Here is a 24,971-nt window from a genome sequence, read left to right as displayed (position 1 = left end):
CAAGGTAACATATCAAGCTATGTTCCAGCCAGACCCAAGCCCTTACCCCACACCAACTCGTGGGCAGAAGGAAGAGAAATTGAGCAGGGAGGGAGGTGGAAGACCAGGACTGAAGAACACCCAGCCCTGGATATCTGCTCTGGGAGCACAAACCTATATTTCATGGTGTTCTGGAGATTAGTGAGGTTGGAAAGCTTTAACAGGTGAATACCTGGAGAGATTGAGATTCCAGCTGCTTGTGGAAAACAGGGATCCACCTCTGGCTGCTCTGGGACAAAAGAAAGGTGGGTAGTCTGAGAGATTTCCTAAAAGTGAATGGGCTGAAAAAAGGGTAAGGATTGCTCAGGGCTTACTGCTCAGGAGAAAGGAAAGGGGGCCAAAATTGTTCAGGTGAACTAGGACGAGCAGGTTGGGAACTTTCAGAACCTTCAGGCACTCCATCCTTCTGGCTGACTACACAGCTCCAAGGCTGCCCATGATACGCAGCCTGCTGCACCTTCCTGTTGGTCAGCACACACTGGCTTGCAAAACAGCAGCCTCAGTCCTCAGGTAAGGCCAGCCAGAGGGAATCCCTGCCTATGGCAGCTACAAATGCAAAGCACAGAGGCTTACACCTCTGTTCTTGGCCCACTGGTTCTGGCAGTAAAGACAGGCACTGCAGCCAGGAAGCAGGAAACAGCTCTTTACACCCACCAGGAAGTTGAGCCAATCCCCTGTGACCCCGATATCGATCTAGAGACTGAGAAGCACAAGAAAGTAGAGCTTCTGGGCACTACAGGTCACCACCTACAAATATGAAACATCAAAGGAACCTGGTTCAATCCAAAATCCCACGAACACCAGAAAGAGGAACAAGTGAAACTGAACTCTACAATCTCCCTGAAACACATTTCAAAATAAAAATCATAAAACATGCTCATGGAGGTAAGGAAACATATTCAAGAACTAAGGGAAGGAATTCCAGGTGGAGATTCAATCATTACAGAAACACAGTGTCAGAAATGAAATATATAATAGAGGGATTTAAAAACAGAATAGGTATAGTGTAGGAGACAGAAAATGGAAAAGAAATTAGGGAAGAGGAATACAAAGGAGCTGAGGCACAGAGAGAAAAAAGGATCTCTAAGAATGACAAAATATTGAGAAAACTGTATGACCAATACAAACAGAACAATATTCGCATTATAGGGGTACAAGAAAAAGAGAAAAAGGGAAAGTGTCATTGAGGAGGTAATTGCTGAAAACTGCCCCAATCTGGGGACCGAGATAGTTTCTCAGAACATTGAGGTACACATATCTCCCAACACAAAGGACCCAAGGAAGACAACATCAAGACATACAATAATTAAAATGGCAAAGATCAAGGATAAAGACAGACATTTAAAAGCAGCTAGAGTGAGAAAAAAGATCACATACAAAGGAAAACCAGAGGGGATTAGCAATCATAACTAACATTTACATGTACCTAATAATTTAGAAAATTTCATTCAAATGCCTCATTTAATCCTCATAACAATCTCAGTTGGGCAATTGAGCTTCAAAAGGATGTGCTTGTGATAACAAGGTTAATAAGCAACCAAGCCTGAACTTCAATCCATATAGATCATTTTACTTTGGATTCAGTATTCCTTCCATTATATTTGCTGCTCCCCTAGTAAATGGGTACCACCACTTAATCAGTTGCTGAAGTCAGAAACTTACAGACATCCTTAATACTCTGCTGTCTCTTTCTCCCCACATTCAAACAGTGACCAAGTCCTGCCAATCCTACTTTTAGAATATTTCTCAAGTCAGTTCCAACACCCTGGACCAAACTTCCATCTTTTCTTGCCTAGATCTATAATACCAGCCTAAGCAGCTGTGTTGGGGTCCCTAAGACCACTTCCATGTTTGATGATTCACTAGGAGGACTCAAAAGACTCTGCATATAGTCCTATAATTTATTACCATGAAAAGATATAAAGTAAAAGCAGTAAACTCAAAAGGCACATTGGGTGTAGTCCAGATTAAACTTCCAGAGTCTTCTTCCAGAAGAGTCACACAGTACATACCAGTTCCCCAGTAATGAACTGTGAAAGCATGTATGAAATATACACCAGGGAAGCTCATTAAGAGATTCAGTGCCCAAGGTTTTTATTGAGGACAGTGCTGGTAGGCATCCCCTGCTTAGCACATACCAAACTTCCAGACTCCTAGGAGAAAAGCAGATGTGTTCATCATAAACCACATTGGACAATATACGCATAGGGAGAAATTCTTATCAGTTCTGGTGATGGTGGAAACCCTCACCAAACCATAAAGTTCCCAGAGGCCAGTCAAGGCACATTGTTAAGCAGGTTAGCAGTCAAGTCTTCTGTTAACTTCTTCCTGCACAGTGGATTAGCTGCATCACCTTCTAGCCCCTTGCAATCTACATTTTTATGAATATTACAACCAGGTTCATTCATTTTTTTTTTAATTTGGCATCCTTCTCCTGGGTCTCTGTATAAGCTGAAACATTCTTTGCTTCCTTGTAGCCTGAATAACTATTAAATTAGATGACATCTTAAAAGTCCCTTCCTAAGGAATATCTCCCTTATTTTAAGTTGTATGTGTGTCTCTTATGCATGTTGATAGGTTGAGATGGGGACTTAACATAAACTGAGCCAGTCAGATTACCTACCTGGGACTTTTCTGCCTGGAGGTAAAGGGAGGGTACAAAGATGTGTCTGGAAGTATCAGAGGTCACACTCCAGATCTATGAGGGAGACTCTAAAGCAAGACTGAATGGAGCAGATCCACAGAGAGGAGAGAACCAGGATGGCAAAAACCCTGCCAGCATCCAAAGCTCTGGCTCCTGTTACCCCTGAGGCCACCCTCAACTCCTACAGGTTGGTCATGAGTCCATCACTGCTCTCCCTTTGTTCTTAAAGCTAGCTCTGAATCGACAGTGTGATATACTGAGTTACAGGAAATATATATTTGGGCATTCATATGATCAAATATCTATTTCCCAGGCATATTTGGTCTTCATCAACAGTTCCTGAAAACACTGCAGAGCCTTAAAGGTGAAATGGGTGTTTTGTCATGTTAATGAGAGACTTTTGCACCCCTCACCCGAGGGCAGGGCTGGAGGCTGAATCAGCCAATGGCCAATAATTTAGTCCGTCATGACTGTACAGGGAAGCCCTCACAGAAACCCCTGAGAAGAGCTTTTTGCTCTCTCTATGTTTGGCTCAGTTGGATCTGGCTTCTTGGTAGGAGAGAGCTTCTATGCTTGTGGCATCAGAACACCCCCACACATCAGGGAGCCAGGCCCCAGGGTCCAAGAGGACAGAAGCTCCTTTACTTGGGACCTTGCCCTGTGTATCTCTTCATCTGGCTGTTAACTTGCATCCTTTACGGAAATATCCTTTATTAAACTGGTAAACATGTGTTTTCCTGGGTTCTATGAGTCACTCTAGCAAATCAATCGAACAGAGGAGATCGTGGAAACCTCCTATCCGAGGCCAGTGGGTCGGAAGCATAGGGAGCTGCCTGGGGCTTGTTGCTGGCATCTGGAGTTAGGGGTAGGGGGCAGTCTTGTAGGACGGAGCCCTTAACCTGGTAATCTGGTGCTGTCTCTGTGCAGATAGCATTGGAATTAAGTTGAGTTCTCCAACAGCCTGCTGATGTTCAAGAATTGCTTAGTATTAGTGTTTATGGGAAGCCGCCCCCCTCCACATACATATACACATTGGAATCGGGTCCAGGAACCTGAACGAAGTTATCTTACTATTACTGCTGTGTATAATGTTGTTATTGTTCTACATATATGTAGGGGAAAAAACACAATTCCATCTGGAGTCAGATGAGAGGGACTCACAGATATCTAGATGTCCTTAATACCCAGGTACTTAACACATGCCAGGATATAAACAATGAGAACTTATAGTCTGGGTAGAGAAAAAGACAAATTGCTATAACTATGGAGAGAGTGTAATGGGAGCAAATAGGTGGAGGAACTAATCTAGACCAAAGGCAAGACACACGGGGCATAAAAAAGCTTCCAACCCAAAACAGTAGAGTTAGTCTTGAATGATGAAGATAAATAAATGATAATAAGGAAGGCAGGGATGGGATGAGGTAAGGGAAGGGAATTCCAGACAGAGGAAGACATTTGTACAACGGGACAGAAAAAGCCTAAGGCTTACAAGAACTGTAAAGTGTCCAGTATAACTAGAATATGAGTAGTGATTTTTGAGAGATGAAGATAGAAAAGTAATCGTCATGCCAAAAACGAAAGGTTGTAAACTATAGGCTAACTGGCCAAATGCAGCCTGGACAGATGTTTGGTTTCCTTTTATCCTGTTTTGTTTTTAATTACTGACATTTAAAAAATTGGATATTTCTTAACAAAAGTCCAGAATTCCACTTACTCTTGGAAAACAGGAAGATGTTTACTATCCTGGGATCAAATTCTTATATGCCAAAAGGTATCTGGAGCTGAGTGGTAACTGGCCTTTTTAATCAAGCAATATTCTCCAGCATGTCACAGTCTCCCACTCCTAATTATATCAAACCAAAAACTATTCACAAGGAGTCAGAATATAACATTACTGTTAAGAGTGAATTTAGGTTAGAAGCCAAGCTGTCTAGATTTAAATCCTAATGCTTCAGATCTTAGGTTAGTTGTCAAAAATACTAAAATGCTTTTATTTCCTCATCTGTTAAATGGAAATAATAATATCACCTACCTTAAAGTGATTAAGTAAAATAGGGTTTAAACCCTTAAATGCTCAAACAGTGATTGGCAATGGCAATCAATAAATATCTGTTGTGGTTATTACTATTTATGTTGCATGGTATGTACAGGCATTTGATTGTAGACTAGCATCTAGACTGGCCAATAAGAAGTCACTGAAGCATTTTAAGCAGGACAGTGATAATATGAGCTTTACAATTTAAAATGTTCATTGCTGCTTCCTAGGAGAAAGGGAAGGAAATGAGACAAGTGTACAGGGAAGGACACCTATTAGCAGATAACAAAAGTACTATATATGTAAAATTCGATGGCCAAGACTAAGTAGGAGTAATGAAGCTGGAGAATGGGTCAAATTAGAGAAATGTTTAGATGATAGAAGGTATAGAATCTAGTAGACCTTTGGAGATAGAGGATGCTGGTAGTCTCTAATTGCTACAAAGAGTGGAAAGCAATAGCAATGACTATAATGGAAAACACGAAGAGAGCAAATCTTAGTGGGAAGAAAATGAATTAATGTTTTGCATGTTGAGTTTTAAGTGTATACAGGTATTTGTGTCTGGAGCTCACCAGGGAATTGTAGACTGAAGCTAAATATTTGGGAATCACCAGAGAATAGGTGAGTTGAAGCTATGGAAAAGAAGACAAAATTGAGAAGGGGACAGAAAATGAGGAATGACTCAAAGGGTGGTGAGAAGGGGAGGTGAATTAAAAGGAGCCTTGAGAATGAGAAGAGAGACAGGAAGAGAACCACAAAGGGAGATGGTATCATCGAAGTCAAAGAAAGTATCTCAAGGCTTAATTAAATGTTTTAATAGGAGTAGGAGTCAAGACTGTTGCATGTGTAGGGCAGTGGAAATCTCCTTCCAAAACCATATATATTTTTGAAAATACAACAAATACAACTATTCCTAAAAGAGAGACCAGCGGATACAGTGCAACAGCCAGGCTACATTTACATCCGCAAGAACTCAGCATCTCACAAATGGTGTAAGATACAAGCCAGGGCCCGGCAGGAACTGAGCACTGCCCTCACCCCAGCTCCCTGGTTGTAAGAAAGGAGTTGTGGTGGGGAGGCAGTGGAAGTGCAAGACTGCTGAATAAACAGCTCTAGCAATCTGCACTGGAAGCACAGACACACATTGTATGGTGTGCTGGATATTAGAGAAATGGAAAAGTAAAATCTGCAAGCGGGTCCCCACAGCCAGCTCCCCTGGGACAAAAGAAAACCGTGGGCTTTTTGAAAGGCTTAAAGGGACAAGGACCCCACAGCTGGAAGGAAGCGTCCCAGCACACTCAGCCCAGCAGGTGGGAATCCTAAATTCTGGCACTCCAGACCCCAGGGAGGCAGCACACCTCTGAAGACCCTCACAGCAATAAACAGCCTGCCAGTCATTCCCCCTCTGATGTGGCACCGCTGCAGCAGCAGAGCAGCTAGAGTGGGGCCACGTGTGCACACAGTGCGGTGGACCAGTTGGGTAGCAGCCAGGTGCAAGCACATAGCACGAGAGCAGCTGGGGAGGAGGCGCACCCACAGGAGCACCCAAGAATCTCCTCCTTCTGCGCAACAGCCCAGTCTAGACCCAGAGGCCACTGCCAATGTGCAGCTACCCTGCACAGGCAGAGCAAAGCAGGGAAAGGTGTGAAGGGGCACTGTTCTCGCGGGAGAGCAGACCCGGTGCACCTGCCACTCCCAGTAGAGCTCTGGGCTACCCTGACGGTGATCCCATCCACAGCAGCATAGGGGATTAATCCAGAGGCAGAGCCAGGTTTGTGGGTAACTGACCCAGGGAGAGGAGAAGGGCAAGGTGACCAAAAAAAAGGAAAGGGCTTTGTTGTCCCAGCTGACACACATGCTACCTGCCTACAAGTACCTAATACCATGAAAAGGCAGAAGAATTTGGCCCAGTCCAGAATTACCCAATACAACCCCTGAGACAGGGACTGGAAAGATAGATTTAACCAATCTTTCACAAAAAGTATTGAAAATAAAGGTCATAAACATGCTGATGGACCTGCAGAGAAATATTCAACAGCTAAAGGATCAAGTTGTAAGGGAGGACACAGAAATAAAACAATCTCTGGAAGGACTTAAGAGCAGATTGGATGAGGTGCAAGAGGCTGTTAATGGAATAGAAATCAGAGAACAAGAACATAGAGAAGCTGAGGCAGAGAGAGATAAAAGGATGTCCAGGAATGAAAGAATATTTAGAGAATTGTGTGACCAATCCAAACATAACAATATTCGCATTATAGGAGTACCAGAAGAAGAGAGAAAAAAAGGGATAGAAAGTGTCTTTGAAGAAATAATTACTTTAAACTTCCACAAACTAGACGAAGAAATAGTCTCTCAGACCCTGGAAGCCCACAGAACTCCTAAAACAAGGAACTCAAGGAGGAAAACACCAAGGCATATAATAATTAAAATGGCAAAGACCAAAGACAAGGACAGAGTATTAAAGGCAGCCAGAGAGAGAACAAAGGTCATCAACAAAGGAAAATGCATCATGCTATCATCATACTTCTCAACAGAAACCTTACAGGCCAGAAGAGAATGGCATGATACACTTAATGCAATGAAATAGAAGGGCCTCGAACCAAGAATACTGTATCCAGCACGATTATCATATAAATATGAAGGAGGGATTAAACGATTCCCAGACAAGCAAAAGTTGAGGGAATTTGCCTCCCACAAACCACCTCTACAGGATATTTTAAAGGGACTGCTCAAGATGGAAGCACTCCTAAGGCTAAATAGATGTCAACAGAGAAAATAAAGTCACAACAAAGAAAGCAGATCAACTAAATACTAACTAAAGGCAAAAAATAAAATCAACTACTCACGAAAGAAGTCAAAGGATACACAAAAGAGTACAGAATAAATACCTAACATATAAAGAATAGAGGAGGAGGAATAAGAAGGGAGAGAAATAAAGAATCATCAGACTGTGTTCATAATAGCTTAATAAGAGAGTTAAATTAGATAGTAAAGAAGCTAACCTTGAACCTTTGGTAACCATGAATCTAATGCCTGCAGTGGCAATAAGTATATATATCTTTCAATAAATACCCTAAATGTAAATGGACTGAATGCACCAATATAAAGACACAGAGTAACAGAATGGAGGAAAAAGCAAGACGCATCTATATGCTGCTTACAAGAGACTCTCCTCAAACTCAAAGACAAACACAGACTAAAAGTGAAAGGATGGAAAAAGATATTTTATGCAAATAACAAGGAGAAAATAGCAGGTGTTGTAGTACTTCTATCTGACAAAATAGACTTAAAATTGAAGAAAGTAACAAGAGATAAAGAAGGACATTACATAATGATAAAGGGGTCAGTCCAACAAGAGGATATAACCATTATTAATATATATGCACCCAATACAGGTGCACCAACATATGTGAAACAAATACTAACAGAATTAAAGGAGGAAATGGAATGCAATGCATTCGTTCTAGGAGACTTCAACACACCACTCACGCCAAAGGACAGATCTACAAGACAGAAAATAAGTAAGGACACAGAGGCACTGAACGACACACTAGAATTGATGGACTTAACAGACATCTACAGAACTCTAAAACAAAAAGCAGCAGGATACACATTCTTCTCAAGTGCACATGGAGCATTTTCTAGAATAGGGCACATACTAGGCCACAAAAAGAGCCTCAGTAAATTCAAAAAGATGGAAATTCCACCAACCAACTTCTCAGAACACAAAGGCATAAAACTAGAAATAAATTGTTCAAAGAAAAGAAAAAGGCTCACAAACACATGGAGGCTTAACAACATGCTCCTAAATAATCAATGTATCAATGACCAAATTAAAACAGCAATCAAGCAATATATGGAGACAAATGACAACAACAGCACAAAGCCCCAACTTCTGTGGGACGCAGTGAAGGCACTTCTAAGAGGAAAGTGTATAGGTATCCAGGCCTACTTAAAGAAGGAAGAACAATCCCAAATGAATAGACTAAACTCACAATTATTGAAACTGGAAAAAGAAGAAATGAGGCCCAAGTCAGCAGAAGGAGGGACATAATAAAGATCAGAGAAGAAATAAATAAAATTGAGAAGAATAAAATAATAGAGAAAAGTCAATGAAACCAAGAGGTGGTTCCTTGAGAAAATAAATAAAATAGATAAGCCCCTAACCACACTTATTAAGAGAAAGAAAGAAAGAATCTACACACATCAGCAGAATCAGAAATGAGAAAGGAAAAATCATGACAGACCCTACAGAAATACAAAAAATTATTAGACAATACTATGAAAATCCATAAGCTAAAAGGCTGGAAAACCTAGAAGAAATGGACAACTTCCTAAAACAATACAACCTTCCAAGACTGACCAAGGAAGAAACAGAAAATCTAAATAGACCAATTACCAACAAAGAAATTGAATCAGTAATCAAAAAACTAGCCAAGAACAAAATCCCTGGGACAAATGGATTCACTGCTGAATTTTATCAGACATATAGAGAAGACATAATATCCATTCTACTTAAAGTTGTCCAGAAAAAAGAATTAATTCCAAACTAATTCTATGAAGCCAGCATCACTCTAATACCAAAACCAGCAAAGACCCCACCAAAAAAGAAAATTACAGACCAATATCCCTGATGAACATACATGCAAAAATATTAGCAAACTGAATTCAAAAATACATCAAGAGGATCATACACCATGATCAAGTGGGATTCATCTCAGGGATGCAAGGATGGTACAACATTCAAAAATCCATCAACATCATCCACCACATCAACAAAAAGAAGGACAAAAACCACATGAACATTTCCATAGATGCTGAAAAAGCATTCGACAAAATTCAGCATCCATTCATGATAAAAACTCTCAAGAAAATAGGTATACAGGGAAACTACTTCAACATAATAAAGACCATATATGACAAACCCACAGCAAACATCATACTTAACAGCAAGATGCTGAAAGCTTTTCCTCTAAGATTGGGAACAAGATAGGGATGCCCACTTTCCCAACTGTTATTCAACATAGTACTGGAGGTCCTAGCCATGGCATCAGACAAAACAAAGAAACATAAGTCATACAGATTGGTAAAGAAGAAGTCAAACTGTCAATAATTGCAGACGACATGATAGTGTACATAAAAAATCCTAAAGACTCAACTCCAAAACTACTAGAACTAATATCAGAATTCAGCAAAGTTGGATACAAAATTAATACACAGAAATCTTTGGCATTCCTATACACTAACAATAAACTAACAGAGAAATCAGGAAAACAATTCCATTCACAATAGCATCAAAAAGAATAAAATACCTGGGAATTAACCTAAACAAGGAAGTGAAAGACCTATACCCTGAAAACTGCAAGACATTCTTAAGAGAAATTAAAGAGGACACTAACAAATGGATACTCATCCCATGCTCTTGGCTAGTAAGAATTAATATTGTCAAAATGGCCTTCTTACCTAAAGCAAACTACAGACTCAATGCAATGCCTATCGAAATACCAACAGCATTCTTCAATGAACTGGAACAAATAGTTTTAAAATTCATATGGAACCAAAAAAGACCCCTAATAGCCAAAGCAATCCTGAGAAGGAAGAATAAAGCAGGGGATTCTCGCTCCACAACTTTAAGTTCTACTACAATGCCACAGTAATCAAGTTAATTTGGCATTGGCACAAGAACAGAGCCACTGACCAGTGGAACAGAATAGAGAGCTCAGATATTAACCCAAACATATATGGACAATTAATATATGATAAAGGAGCCATGGACATACAATGGGAAAATGACATCCTCTTCAACAGTTGGTGTTGGCAAAACTGGACAGCTACGTGTGAGAGAATGAAACTGGATCATTGTCTAACACCATACACAGAAGTAAATTTGAAATGAATCAAAGACCTGAATGTAACCATAAAACTCTTAGAAACCATAAAACTCTTAGAAAAAAACATAGGTAAAAATCTCTTGGACATAAACATCAGTGACTTCTTCTTGAACATATCTCCCCAGGCAAGGAAAGCAAAAGCAAAAATGAACAAGTGAGACTACAGCAAACTGAAAAGCTTCTATACAGCAAAGTACACCACCATTAGAACAAAAAGGCATCCTACAGTATGGGAGAATATATTCACAAATGACAGATCGTATAAAGGGTTGACATCCAAAATATATAAAGAGCTCACGCACCTCAAAAAACAAAAAGCAAATAATCCAATCAGAAAATGGTCACAGGAACTGAACAGAAAGTTCTCCAAATATGAAATTCAGATGGCCAACAGACACATGAAAGATGATCCACCTCACTAATCATCAGAGAAATGCAAATTAAAACAACAATGAGATATCACCTCACACAAGTAAGCATCGCCACCATCCAAAAGACAAACAAGAATAGACGTTGGCTAGGTTGTGGAGAAAGAGGAACCCTCCTACACTGCTGGTGGTAATGTAAACTAGTTCAACCATTGTGGAAAGCAGTAAGGAGGTTCCTCATAAAAACTCAAAATAGAAATACCATTTGACCCAGGAATTCCACTCCTAGGAATTTACCCTAAGAATGAAGCATTCCAGTTTGAAAAAGACAGATGCACCCCTATGTTTCTCACAGCACTATTTACAATAGCCATGAAATGGAAGCCACCTAAGTGTCCATCAGTAGATGAATGGATAAAGAAGATGTTGTACATATACACAATGGAATATTATTCAGCCATAAGAATAAAACAAATCGTACCACTGACAACAACATGGATGGAACTAGAGGGTATTATGCTCAGTGAAATAAGTCAGGCAGAGAAAGACAAGTATCAAATAATTTCACTCATCTGTGGAGCATAAGAACAAAGCAAAAACTGAAGGAACAAAACAGCAGCAGACTCACAGAACCCATGAATGGACTAACAGTTACCAAAGGAAAAAGTACTGGGGAGAATGGGTGGGAAGGGAAGGATAAGGTGGGGGGGGAAATAAAGGGTGCATTATGACTGGCATGTATAATGTGGGGGGGGGCACGGGGAGGGCTGTATAACACAGAGAAGACAAGTAGTGATTCTACAACATCTTGTAGACTGATAGGCAATGACTGCAATGGGGAATGTGGGGGGAAATTGGTGGTGGGGGGAGTCTAGTAAACATAATGTTCCTCATGCAATTGTAGAGTAATGATACCAAAATAAAAATAAATAAATAAAAAATAAATAAATAAGTAAGTTGATAAATAAATGTTTTAGTAGAATGAGAAAAGTACAGAATTTGTCTAATATTAAGCACAAACAAAATGATCTTAATCAGGAAGTCATTTAATGTTGTTGAGGAAAACCACTCATGTAGCTTCTTTTCATTACAAACTATACAAATTATTTTTTAAATTAAAACAAAGTTAATGCATTTAAAAAAATAATACTTACCAGAGGCATAAATTTAGCTTTTCATTGTAACAAAGTACTAACTTCTGTTTTCAGTCACTTTATCATCATTTTTCAACTAATTCAAGTGGCAGTTTAAGGTCACAACTTAAGTTCTCAAATTCTCTCACTCATTTAATAAATACCTATTTACTGAATGCTTACAATGTATGAAATAAGTACCTTTTAGGGACTTTAAAAAAACAAAGAATCACTCCTATGAGGTGTGTATTAGGTCAACAGGCTGCTGTCTTCCAAGGCTGCAAAGGAGCAAAGCCCTTCAAATTTAAAAAGGAGAAAAAAATTGGACATCTACTCTCAGCCATAGTGTTTTAAAAAACAACAAAATAAAATATCCACTATCAAACCACCTGATGGTGAACATAGGCTGATCACTGCTTACTTGAAATGCCTTAGAAGCAAACAGGCTGTAAACAGTGGCACAGATTCTAAGTTGTATAAGGCTAGCATGGCAGGATAGGGAGGGGGGAAAAGCATTGTACTTTCAAGGCTGCTCAGTAATAATAAAACAGATAATGTAAGATATATAAGTTTGGCACAGTAGAAATATCAGCACGTGGCTTGTTAACAAGTAAATTTTTCCTGAGAAACACAAATGAAAATTGTATTTTTTACTTCCTATTCGAAACTGCTATGAGGATTGAACTACTAAATATTTTAGGTGCCACATCCACCTCATTGTATTTCAGAAGATCAAGTCATGAATTTTGTTATTTATATGCAAGTTATCATTTAAAGAAATTTGAAATACTATTACTCATGAAATTAAAATATTTTAGATACCATGTGTAAATCTTTGACCATATTTTTGATTAATTTTCATCAAGATAAAATCCTAAAAAGAGGAATAAAAAGGTCAAAGGGTACTGATATTAACTGAGACAACACCATGACTGGAATGATGCCAACAAAATTTGAGTGAACCAGAGTTTCTTCAGTAAGGCATAAAAACATTATGAGAAATTTTCATAAGTTGGGCAACTAAATATTTAGTTAAGTACTCTCCTTATGCAATAGCATTTACACTGGATTTTTCAAGAGTAATCCAAGGAATCTATAATCTCCTGGGGGAAGGCAGTTATTCAACAAACATAAACTTACTAGCTTGTCTATAGGTATTGTGCTTAGTGTTGGTGATAAAAAAAAGAAGACAAACAGGATTCAGATGCTTGCATAAATTCCTTTCCCATAAGATGTTTTAGAGTTTAATGCAATAAAAATGCTCCAGGTTTCTTTTAGGACAAGGTAAAGTATATGTAAAATAATAAAACCATAAGAGAAAAAACAGGTGACAAAATTGAATATCATCTGAGGATGTTATTAGACATTCTTTTCCTAAAATTACCATGAAAAATTTTTGTAAAAAACTTACTATCCCTCTGTTTCCATAAGGCACTTTGCACACATCCATGCAAACATCAAATCTTCTTAATCTTCCTTCTTATGATCTGAGTTTCATGTGCTCTGACTCTCTCCAAAAAGTCTAGTCTACAATAATAATCAATCTGTGGTGTGATTTGTGTGATATGCTCAAGTCTATTTTCCCTTTAATGAGTGAAAAACCCAATCAGTTTAAAAAGACTTTCTTTGCCTTAATCAACACAGAACTGAGAAAATATCCCAACTCTGTCTAACAATTAATAAGATAGTTAAAGTTGTTCCTTTGGGTATACTTCAGGGCAGTCATGGCTTGGGTCTGATAAACTGCCAACATCTTCAAAAAACATTATATACAAGTAATCACAATATAAGATATAAAGATTCAAATCAAAGCAATAGCTTTCTTGAGTTTCAAAACAGAAAATAAGCAATTTACCAGAAAAATAAGACAATTAGACATTTAACTTATCCATTCAGGAAACATTTACTGAGCATATTTATGTACCAGGTAGGCACTAGGGATACACATTAAATGATGATCCTGGGGAATTGGTAGCTTAGAGAAAGAGCTATTAAATAAAATCTACTATTTTGACTGTGAGACAAGCATCCAAAATAGAAGTCTGGACAAGTTTTGGGAAAGGAAAAAATGGACAATTAATCAAAAGCCTTCTAGGAAAGGGTAACATATAAGGTAAAAGTACCACCTGGAGTTATTAAGTGAAATAAAAGAGAAATGGCAAATATCTCACATTTCTACCTTAAAAATGAAAAATAACACCTTTGAATATATCCATATAGATCTTGCTTTTGCTCCAAGTTCATTCTTGACAGTTCTATCTTTGTTCTCTTATCTTCTTCTCATTTCCCAACCCATTGTAATCTGCTTCTGATTCTACAACTACACAAGGCCATTTTCTTATTGTTACTCCTTATTACAGAACTATTTATTTGTCCATAACCAGGAATCCTCAGGACAATTTGAAATAACTCACTTTTAAGGTTTAAGATCCTTTTGAAAATCTGGTAAGAGCTACGGAGTTATAAAAAAGCACAGACACATACCAAGTTTTCCTATATTACTTTAGAAGATAAATAGATTCAATGAAAGCCACTAATAAACCCACAGATTTTTAAAAAGCCTTGGTCTGAAAGAAGCTATTAAGGGCTGTGGGGCCAACACAAACCAAACACATGTGTTTAAATAGTTGCTGTACACTGGGGCTGAGAGACATCAGATTTGTTAAAATCCATGCACTTATAATACAGCTAAAAAACAAAAAAGCAATCTTTTGGAGGATGCCTTAAAAACACTCACTTTTCGAGAACTTGTAAATAAAAATCAAATATTTAAATTGCTTTCCTATACCAACTTTACCACTGGATGAACAAATAGTGATATGGAAAAATCTCTTTGTTAAGAATTCCACCTAACAAATTAAATAAAGAACAAACCCAGGCAATCACCAATACCCTCTAATGTCACAAAGAGAGAAACTGGAAACAGTTTCCTGATGAAAGTATGTGTCACCATCCATGACACAGTTCTGCAAAAGGAGATATGAAAATGAATAAAATTCCCCAGATCTATTTACGTCTATAGGAAACACATGGGGGCAGATCGTGTTATTACATGATACCATGGGGATACATTGGCAAAATGCAGACAAAAGACCCAGATTCTTCCAACAAATAAGACGTAAGGGAAGAAGAGGCACAGGGAGAAAACCAAAAGATTTAAAAGAGAAACAACCAAATCCAATGTGCGGGCCTTGTTTGAATCCAACTGTAAGAAATCATTTATAAGAAGCAACTACAGAAGTCTGAACACTGACTGAACATTTAATGATATTAAGGCAATGTGCCATTTTTACAAGGGTTCATAGTATTGTGGTTATGTTTATTTAAAGAATCTCTCTCTTTTACAGATATATACTAAATAAAGACTATGGAAAAAATGCTATCATGTCTGAGATTTGCTTTAAAAATCCAGGGTAGGAAGGAGGACAGACTAGGTGAAGGTATAGATAAGAGAGGATTGGCAGTGAGTTGATAATGGGTGGGTGCATGGGGACTCATTAAACGCTGTTCTTTATTGTTATACATATCTTTGAGATATTCTAAAATAAAGTTTCTTTTTAAAACCTTGATTTATAAGAAATCAAAACTGAGATGTTTCCTTTCTTAAAGTGAAAGTCAAATAATAATCATCCTTCTAGCTTATTGGGGCTTTGAAACAGAAGATAATCTATAATCCCCAGTACCAGTTGTTTCACAGAATCTTGGAATCTCTGCCCTACAGGGCATGATTTGAACAGAATCATAAAACTCCTCAGTGACAGGTGGGAAAGACCAGCAACATGATCTGAACCAGAGTAACTGACCCATCCCAAAAAAGATGATGATTTTATATTTATCCTGGAGGTTCAGAAAGAAGGAAGAGTTTTAGCCAAAGAGGTATAAATTTTATGTGGAACTTCCAAGGGGGCTTCTTAAAAAGAGGGTAAAGCTCCTCTTTCGCCTCTCCATCCTGCTGCTTTAAGACTGTGATGGCTGGAAATCTAGCAACTATCTAGGAACATGAAGCAGAGATGCACCATAAGGAATACAGTGCTGTAACACAGAAGGACCTGACCTTCAGACTTCTTTCTACATGAAAGAAATAAACTTCTCACTTACTTAAGCTACTGTGTTATTTGGGGTTTCTTCTCTTTTATATACAGCCAAACCCGACCCTGAGTTATAAAAAAAATAAACATGAATACCTGAAAAACAGTGATGCATCAGAAGTTGTTTAAAAGCTTATTCTTTGGAAGCCAGTAAAGTGATGGGTATTATAATGAAGAAGGTACAAGGACATAAAAAAGGATGAAAGGAAAATAAATAGTTGTCTTTAATATATTAATTCAAGCTTCTAATGGGACAATTGGTGTAAAAAAACTGAACATGGTACTGAACACTGCAAAGCTTAAGGTAGGTTTTTGTGTCACTAGTTTCAGATAAAACCAGGGAATCATTTAACATTCCAATATATACAAACAGTATTATTTCCTTCTCTTTCCTTTCTTCTTCTAATAAATACCAGTAACCAAATACATATTCTTAGAATAAAAACACAGGTATAGTAAAGACCACCAATTGTTCACTTCATGTCAAAAGGGGGTAGAAAAGAAAATTTTACATAACAACTCTACCTTCCCTAATGTACAAATTCCCACCTTAGGAAAAAAAGTTATCTGAGGAAAATTAAAATAACTTAATATAATCAAGTTCTAAACTTCCCAGAAATCAAAAACATATCTATACCCAGTTAAATATAAAGTTAAAATAAAGGTCTCTATCCAGCTCCCAATATGTGAAAGACTGAAAAAATTTAATAAAGAATGGCAATTTTTTTCTGGTCCTAGATTTTTAAAAAGTGCTCGTCACTGCAATGATGGCAAGTGATATATTACACAATGTGTTTCAAGTTGTTTTATAAAAATGCAGATCATCCAATCTAGAATTATTATGAAGTTTTAAGAAATAATATAAATCATAGGCTTTAAGAAGTAATTTTAATTTGACTGCAGTTAATCACTGCTAAATATTTAGCTCTCTGGTTCCCCAAAGGCAAAGTCCATGTTTTATTCAGCTTTGTATCTCCACCACCTGGCAAACAAGCATAACCACCTGGCACATAGTAGGTACTCATTAAATATTTTTTGAATCAAGCAATGACTTGACAACCAACTAGAAAACACTTGCTGATTAAACAGAAGGAACAAAATAGCAGTAGACTCATGGACACTGAGAAGCAACTAGTGGTTACCAAAGGGAAGGAACTAGGGAGGATGGGTGGGAAGGGAGAAGGGGATTAAAAGGCACTGTAATTCACAATCACAATATAGGTGGGTCACGGGGATGCTAATACAGTACAGAGAACAATTAATGACTCTAATTTCTACTATGTTGATAGTGACTTCAATAGAGGGCGTGAGGACTTGATACTATGGGGGGATGTTGAACCACTGTGTATTTGAAACCATCATAAGACTGTATATTAATGATATTTTAGTTTTAAAAATAAAATAAATAAAAAATTAAAAATATTTGCTTGATTAAATCTGCCCACCACTTTTTAAATGATTATAGTTACTAACAGTATTATAAACATTTATGTATGTTTTCCTGAATCTGTTCTATTCATTTAACTATTATTAAATTAAGTAGATCAAATTTCTTGACTTATATTTTAGTAAATAATTTTAGGATGTGTTCCTACTGAATTTAATTTACTAAGTTCAGTTAATTCAATGTATTATACCCACTTTCAGCATTGACTTCACCTTCTGTTGAGACATAGTGCCAACAGTTATCTAATGATGGGGAAGATACACCAGCTACAGATCTCAAACACCAATACAAAAGGTCCTTTACAATTAAATGAAATATTTTTCTCTTTAGATAAATACTGATTATAGAAATAAAATTACTTCTATGTATCAAGTTTCTCTCACTTTTAGCCTCTCAGGTTTGTGTAATAATTATGCTTTCAATTATAATATATATTTAAATAAAATAGTTAACTATTTTGAAGACATTAGAAAGCAAAGCAATACTTTATATATTTTGAAATGCTACTACTACTACTAGTATAATTAGAAGAGCACAGTCAAGGTAAACCAGCATAACTCCAAAGCAACTATTTCTTTAAACTAAGAAAAACTAAGCAGGGTAACACAAAAAACCTAAACAATTTATAATTCTGCAAAGAGATGAATTTCAGTAAGGCCCCTTGATAGGTTTATACTTTCAAGTCTGCAAAATAAATGATTAAATTAATACACATAGCCAAATCCCAAAAAGGTGACATTCAAAAATATCTAAAGTTTGGCAGTCTCTCAAGAAGTTAAACATAGAATTACCATGACTCAGCAATTCCATTTTTAGCTATGTACACAAAGGATTGAAAATAGGTATTTAAACAAAAACTTACATATGAGTGTCATAGCAGCACTCCTCACAAAAGCCAAACAGTAGAAACAGTCCAAATGTCCATCAACAGATGAATGGATAAGACAAACAAAAGTGGTATATCCATACAATAGAATATTACTCAGCCATAAAGAGGAATGAACTTTGACACATACTACAAAAAAGATGAACCTTGAAAATATTATGCTAAGTGGAAGGAGGAAGACATGAAAGGCCACATATTGTTTAATTTCATTAATATGAAATATCCAGTGTAGGTAAATCCATACAGACAGAATGCAGATTAGTGGTTTCAGGGCTTTCGGGGAAGAAGGAAATGGGGAGTGACTGCTTAATGGGTTCAAAGTTTCTCTTTGGGATGATGAAAATTTCCTGTACTAGATAATGGTGATGGTTGCTCAATATAGTGAATATACCAAATTGTACAGTTGGAATCATTAAAATAGTGAATTTTATGTTTTGTGAATTTTATAATTAAATATATTAATCCAAAATTCACAGCTATAGTATAAATAATTATGCTTGTTTACTAATGACATTATTCAACTCTTTACAGAATACCAGAATTTGAATATCAATTTGCCTGTACTTAAAATAAATGATCCTTTACATACCCACAGATATTCTTTGTGATGTAACTTATAATGTAGCACAAGAATATAGTTTTCCACTAAAGAAGAATGGTCAATTATTTGACTGAATTTTATTTGAGGTATAGTTGATACACATTAGAACTTTTTTTTAATTGAAGCATAGTTGATACATATTATTATGTTGGTTTTGAGTATATCACATCATGCTTCAACAGTTACACCCATTATTAAATCCTCACCACAACTAGTGTAGTTACTACCTGTCAACACAGAACAATGCTACAGACCCGCTGGCTATATTCTCCATGCTGCACTTCCATCCCCATGAAAAAAGTATACTATGATTGAGATTTCTGTGCCCTTTCCTACCTTTCCCACCCACTCCAAACCCTCCCCCAGGGTAACCACCAGTCCCTTCTTAGTGTCTCTGAGTGTACTGCCATTCTGTTCATTTTGTTTTGTTTTTATATTTCACAAACAAGTGAAATCATATGGTATTTGTCTTTCTCTCCCTGGCTTACTTCACTGAGCATAATACCCCCTAGGTCCATCCATGTTGTTGCAAATAGCAGGGTTTCTTTCTTATGGCTGAATAATATTCCATTGTGTATAGTAACCACACCTCCTTTATCCATTTGTCTATAGATGGACACTTTGGTTGCTTCCATATCTTGGCTATTGTAAATAATATGGCAATAAACATAGGGGTGCATATATCTTTTAAAATCAGGGATTTTGTTTTCTTCCAGTAAATTCCCAGAAGCAGAATATTGGATTGTATGGTTCTTTTTAGTTTTTTGAGGAACCTCCATATTGCTTTCTGTAGTAGCTGTGCCAATTTACATTCACATAAACAGTGTGGGAGAGTTCTCTTTTCTCTGCATCCTCGTCATCACTTGTTATTTCTTGTCTTTTGGGTAATGGAGAGAGGTGATACCTCATTGTGGTTTTGATTTCATTTCCCTGATGATTAGCGATGTGGAGCATCTTTTCATTTGACTGTTGGCCATCTGTACTTCTTCTTTGGAAAAAATGTCTGTTCATGTCCTCTGCCCATTTTTTAATCAGGTTATTTGGGTTTTTTGGTGTTCAGTCATATGAGTTCTTTATGTATCTCAGAGTTAACCCCTTATTGGATAAATCATTTATGAAAATATTCTCCCATACTCTAAGTTGCTTTTTTGTTCTGTTGATGGTTTCCTTTGCTGTACAGAAGCTTTTTAGTTTGATATAGTCCCACTTGTTTAGTTTTGTTTTTGTTTCCCTTGCTTGGGGAGATATATCCAGAAAAAAAAATGCTCACACTTATGTTCAAGATATTTTTGCCTATGTTTCCTTCTAAAAGTTGTATGGTCTCATGTCTTATATCTAGGTCTTTCCAGTTTACTTTTGTATATGGGCTTAGACAGTAATCCAGTTTCATTCTCTTGCATATTGCTGTCCAGTTTCCCTAACACCAGTTATTGAAAAGACTCTTTTCCCATTGTATATTTATGGCTCCTTTATCATATATTAATTGACCATATAAGCATGGGTTTATTTCTGGGCTTTATGCTGTTCCATTGATCTAGGCCTCTGTTCTTGCACCAGAACCATACTATTTTGATTACTGTAGCTTTGTAGTTGAGCTTGAAGTAAGGAGCATAATACCCCCAAGCTTGTTCTTCTTTCTCAAGATTGCTTTGGCCATTCAGGGCCTTCTGTGGTTCCATATGAATCTTAGGATTATTTGCTCTAGTTCACTGAAAAATGTCATCAATATTTTGATAGGGATTACACTGAACCTGTAAATTGCTTTGGGTAGGATATCCATTTTGACAATATTAGTTTTTCCTATCTATGAGCATGGGCTAGATTATCTCTTGTTTGTGTCTTCTTTAATTTCTCTCATGAGTAGCTTATAGTTTTCAGAGTGTAGGCCTTCCATCTCCTTGGTTAGGTTTATTCTTAGGTACTTTATTCTTTTTGATGCAATTTTAATGGAACTGTTTTCCTGATTTCTCTTTCTGCTAGTTTGCTGTAGTTCATAGGAATGCAATAGACATCTGTGTATTAATTTTGTATCCTGCAAGTTTGCTGAATGATACAATATTGTAAGCATCTCAAAATGAAAAGTACAAAGACCATGGAACAATAGTTAAAATGTTGCTAATATAATGTTAATGCTGTTAGTGTCATAATATAATAACATCATAATATTATGATAACTAAAAATGATGGGATATCACAGTTTAAATAACTATGACTGCTACTTTATCAAAATATGTATGTATGTAGACAGGGTAGAGGCATTAAGGCTAACAGTTTGTTCTGTTTTTCACATTTTTGTATTATCACTGTTTTTAAACAAAGATTTTCAGAGTCATTTCCCCATGTCTTTTCCTTATTTCTTATTATTGACTAAAAGGTGAAAAGAATAGACCCACAAGGGGGAAAAAAAAACCTTTACTTGTCATCTTCTTTTGATATATATGATTACTATTTACTAATAATAGGTAAACAATAATGTCATTTACCTCAAAACATTTCCATCAGACTTACTGCTATATTGGTCCCCAACATTTTTAGAATATTCAGCATATATACTATATAATTTAAGAACCTGTATTACAAAGACATACCTTTGTGTAAGGGTTGTGGCACCATTAAGATCTGGATGAGCAAGAGGGATGTAACGTCATGGTAAAGAATTGGAACCTCAGGCTGTTGTTCTTCATTTCCCTGCCTAAAGGAAAAATGCATAGCCACTTTAGATAGTATTGTACATATTTTCTAATTTCATTTTATATTTCACATACATGCCTATGGAACTGAAATGAAACTTTCATGAGCAACTGAGAACTCTCAAAAGAAAAAGTTAGGGGCTGCATTTTTTGCCTCAAAATAAAATCTTTTTAACCCATTTATTTCTTTGATTCTCCCTAAAATAGAAAAACTACATAGAAAATGTATTAGGTCTTACTAAAGTAAACAACTGGAATATTTTACCTTGACTTGAGTCTTTCTGATCTCTTATATTACAGAAATCAAATGAAGCATTAAATGGAACTTAAAATTAGTTTCACCACAGATGGGGTGGCACATAAGATGCTTGCTATCATAAACTTCACACTAAGGAGTAAATTTCACATTATAAGAAAAGAACAAATACAATTCACAAAGAAGTTACACTGAAAAGTCTTGGTTAATGTGTCATTTAAAAGTTGTTTCAACTTTATAATTAACATAAATTTCAAATAAAATCTTTAACATTTATCTTCAAAGTTTCAAAAAGATAATAATAACCAAAGCAGAACTTAAAATACATTATAAAAGACAAAGGATTAAACCTTAGGAATGTCATACTATGAAAAACATAGGATATAATGTAATGCAGCATATTTTGTTCTGAAATTTTTTAAACTTCTTTAGAAGGTTAAAGTTTTTGATCATAGGTTTAATTTTTAATGTCAGAGAACAAAAATAAATCTTAAGCTTCCAGAATTAGCTAAATTCTAAAGCTACCCTTCTGACTAGACTTGGGATGAACAAAAATTGCTCTTTTTATTAGGTCCATCATTCAACAAATACTTACAAATTACTTACTATGTCAGGCACTGAATACACTGGCGAATAAACTAAAACCTGGTGTATGAAGTTTATAGCTGCCAGAGGAAGACAGGTCTCTGAATATCTCTATTCTCTACAGATATCCCGTTAATTTATTTGCCTTCCTCTCTGAAGCCAACCTTCCATTAATGCTAATGGCTCCTTCTCTTTCTTGCCTTTCGAGTCTCTCTAGCCAATTCTTTACAATTGGGCTTCTTTACAAGCCCAAAAGTTCTTTGTTAAATAAGAATATGTATGGAGGGGCACCTCTTCTTCACCTATTATTCAGATCCGCACAGAAATGGTTTTCCACATGGTGAACAACGATCCTATAATTAAAAATTTAGTGGACATTTTTCAATCCTTATCGTACTGATCCTCAACTTTGGATATAGCTGAACACTCTTGTCTGGAAAATTCTCTTGGCTTTGTGAAACACTCTCTCAGCTTCCCTTCTACCTTTCTGTTTACTCCACTTTAATCTTCTTGATAGGTTCTTCTCCTCTGACCAGTAGAAGTAGTGCTGTTCCCCAAGGCTCCAATTCTCCCTCTAGTTTAGTATGAAGGACTCTTTTTGAAAGACCCCATAGCCCATGACTTCAATCACCAGCTGTATCCCAAGTCTGTATCTCTAGGAATGACCCTCTTGAACACTCTATCTGAATATCCACTTGTACATTTGACAGACAGCTTAACCATAACATTGCCTGAAACTGAACTCATCATCATTCCATTTTATCCACACATGCAATCCCATCCGAGTCATAATCAATATGCTCTCCCTGTTATAGTCTTAGTCTTGATGTGGCTTATTTATTATATATTTTAGTATTCAACACATGCCTGAAATGTACTAAAAGTGTGATGAATAAATAAGCTAGAAACTTGGGACATCCCAAACCCATCTCCTTTCACTCGCCCCATATTTAATTAGCAGTAAGTCCTAATGACTCTGCCATCCCTATGGCTGTTTAAGTACTCAATCTCCCCTAATTTTATGTCCCTCCAATTCATCCTTTATACTGTTAGTACCCTGAAAAAAAGCCTCCATAGGAACTGTATCTTGTTTGCTATTATTTCCTAGATGTCCAGATTAAAACAATTAATAAAAACTTGCTAAATAAACAAATAAATGAAAAATGGATGGATGGATGGATGGATGGATGGATGGATGGACAAAAGAACAAACAGGTGGCAAAAGAAACAAAAACTAGACTAGCTTAGCTACACTAGAGCATAATGAGACTGACAAAACAAACCAAGGGAAGACACATCATAGTAAATTACAACCTTATTGATACCAGGGCCCATAAGTCCTACACATTTTTGTATTTCAGTGGTTTTATCACAGTCCCTTTAACGAAATTAACTAAATGACTCAAAAGGAAATATGCAGAAAGGGTGAAACCAGACCTGAACAAAGGGGCAAAAAGAGTAAGAGGAAAGTAAAATTGAAAAACCCTTGCTGTACTATGAATAAAAAAGAAAATGGTAATAATAAACAGGTCCTTTAAAAACTACTTAGAATAAAAATGATTTTGGATTATCAAATCCTACATTATAAATTTAACAGCTGATTAAGACTCAGATTTATAAGGAACTGTATGGATCCATTTAAACCAGGCCAATCTCACCCTTACGCAAGGATCCACTTTACTGCACAAAAATCAAAGAGGCTTGAGAACTTCTTGCATCATAACCTAAAGACCAACAAATTACAGAGCTTTCAGATACAGAAAAGCATTCCCAAACAAGTAAATTAAATATAATTTCTTAAAATAGGGATATTACAAGCAACTGAAAAGCTTAAAGGACTAACAATTCTAGATTTTCATTTCTTATCATGTCAACAGTTTTTTATAATAGAATCAATCTTTCTCAAAATTGGAGGTGGATTATTTGCTTTCTATTATTATTGCAGTGTCCTTCCAATTTCATTTGAAATCATTCTAAATCCCCATATTCATGGAAACCTATACAAAAATTATATCCTGTTATGATTATTTTTACACTCCTTGTTTTAATTCAGCAACTTTTATATTAAATACAATTAAGAATGTATAATTAACCAGTGTTTCAAACTACAATGACACCAAAAAATGAAAGAATGGGAAAGGTTTGAGTTGACTGTCTACTATAGGTAACTAATTTTCCCAGATTAATTTATGAGTTTAAAATACTTTCAATCAAAATCACAAGTATTTAGAAAATGGTTCTAAAGATCACCTGGAAAAATAAGTGAGAATAGCAAAGAAAAACTGGGAGATGAAGGAAAGAATGAGAG

General features: G+C 36.5%; 1 protein-coding gene across 1 annotated transcript in view; it reads right to left on the bottom strand.

Annotated features, from left to right (window-relative positions):
* Nucleotides 1-12,961: 12,961 nt before the first annotated feature.
* The window catches only part of LOC130680206 (E3 ubiquitin-protein ligase UBR3-like), a 61,040-nt gene continuing 49,030 nt past the window's right edge, over nt 12,962-24,971 (bottom strand). Inside the window, exons 8-9 of the mRNA XM_057490481.1 lie at nt 21,721-21,824; nt 12,962-12,984 (exon numbers count right to left, since the gene is read on the bottom strand). Of these exons, the coding sequence (XP_057346464.1) occupies nt 12,962-12,984; nt 21,721-21,824 (127 nt within the window). The remainder of the gene's footprint in view (nt 12,985-21,720; nt 21,825-24,971) is intronic.

The sequence above is a fragment of the Manis pentadactyla genome, chromosome 13, assembly GCF_030020395.1.
Source record: "Manis pentadactyla isolate mManPen7 chromosome 13, mManPen7.hap1, whole genome shotgun sequence".
Lineage (NCBI taxonomy): Eukaryota > Metazoa > Chordata > Mammalia > Pholidota > Manidae > Manis > Manis pentadactyla.
Note: the sequence above shows the minus strand (reverse complement) of the source record. Positions and strands in the feature narration are given on the sequence as shown.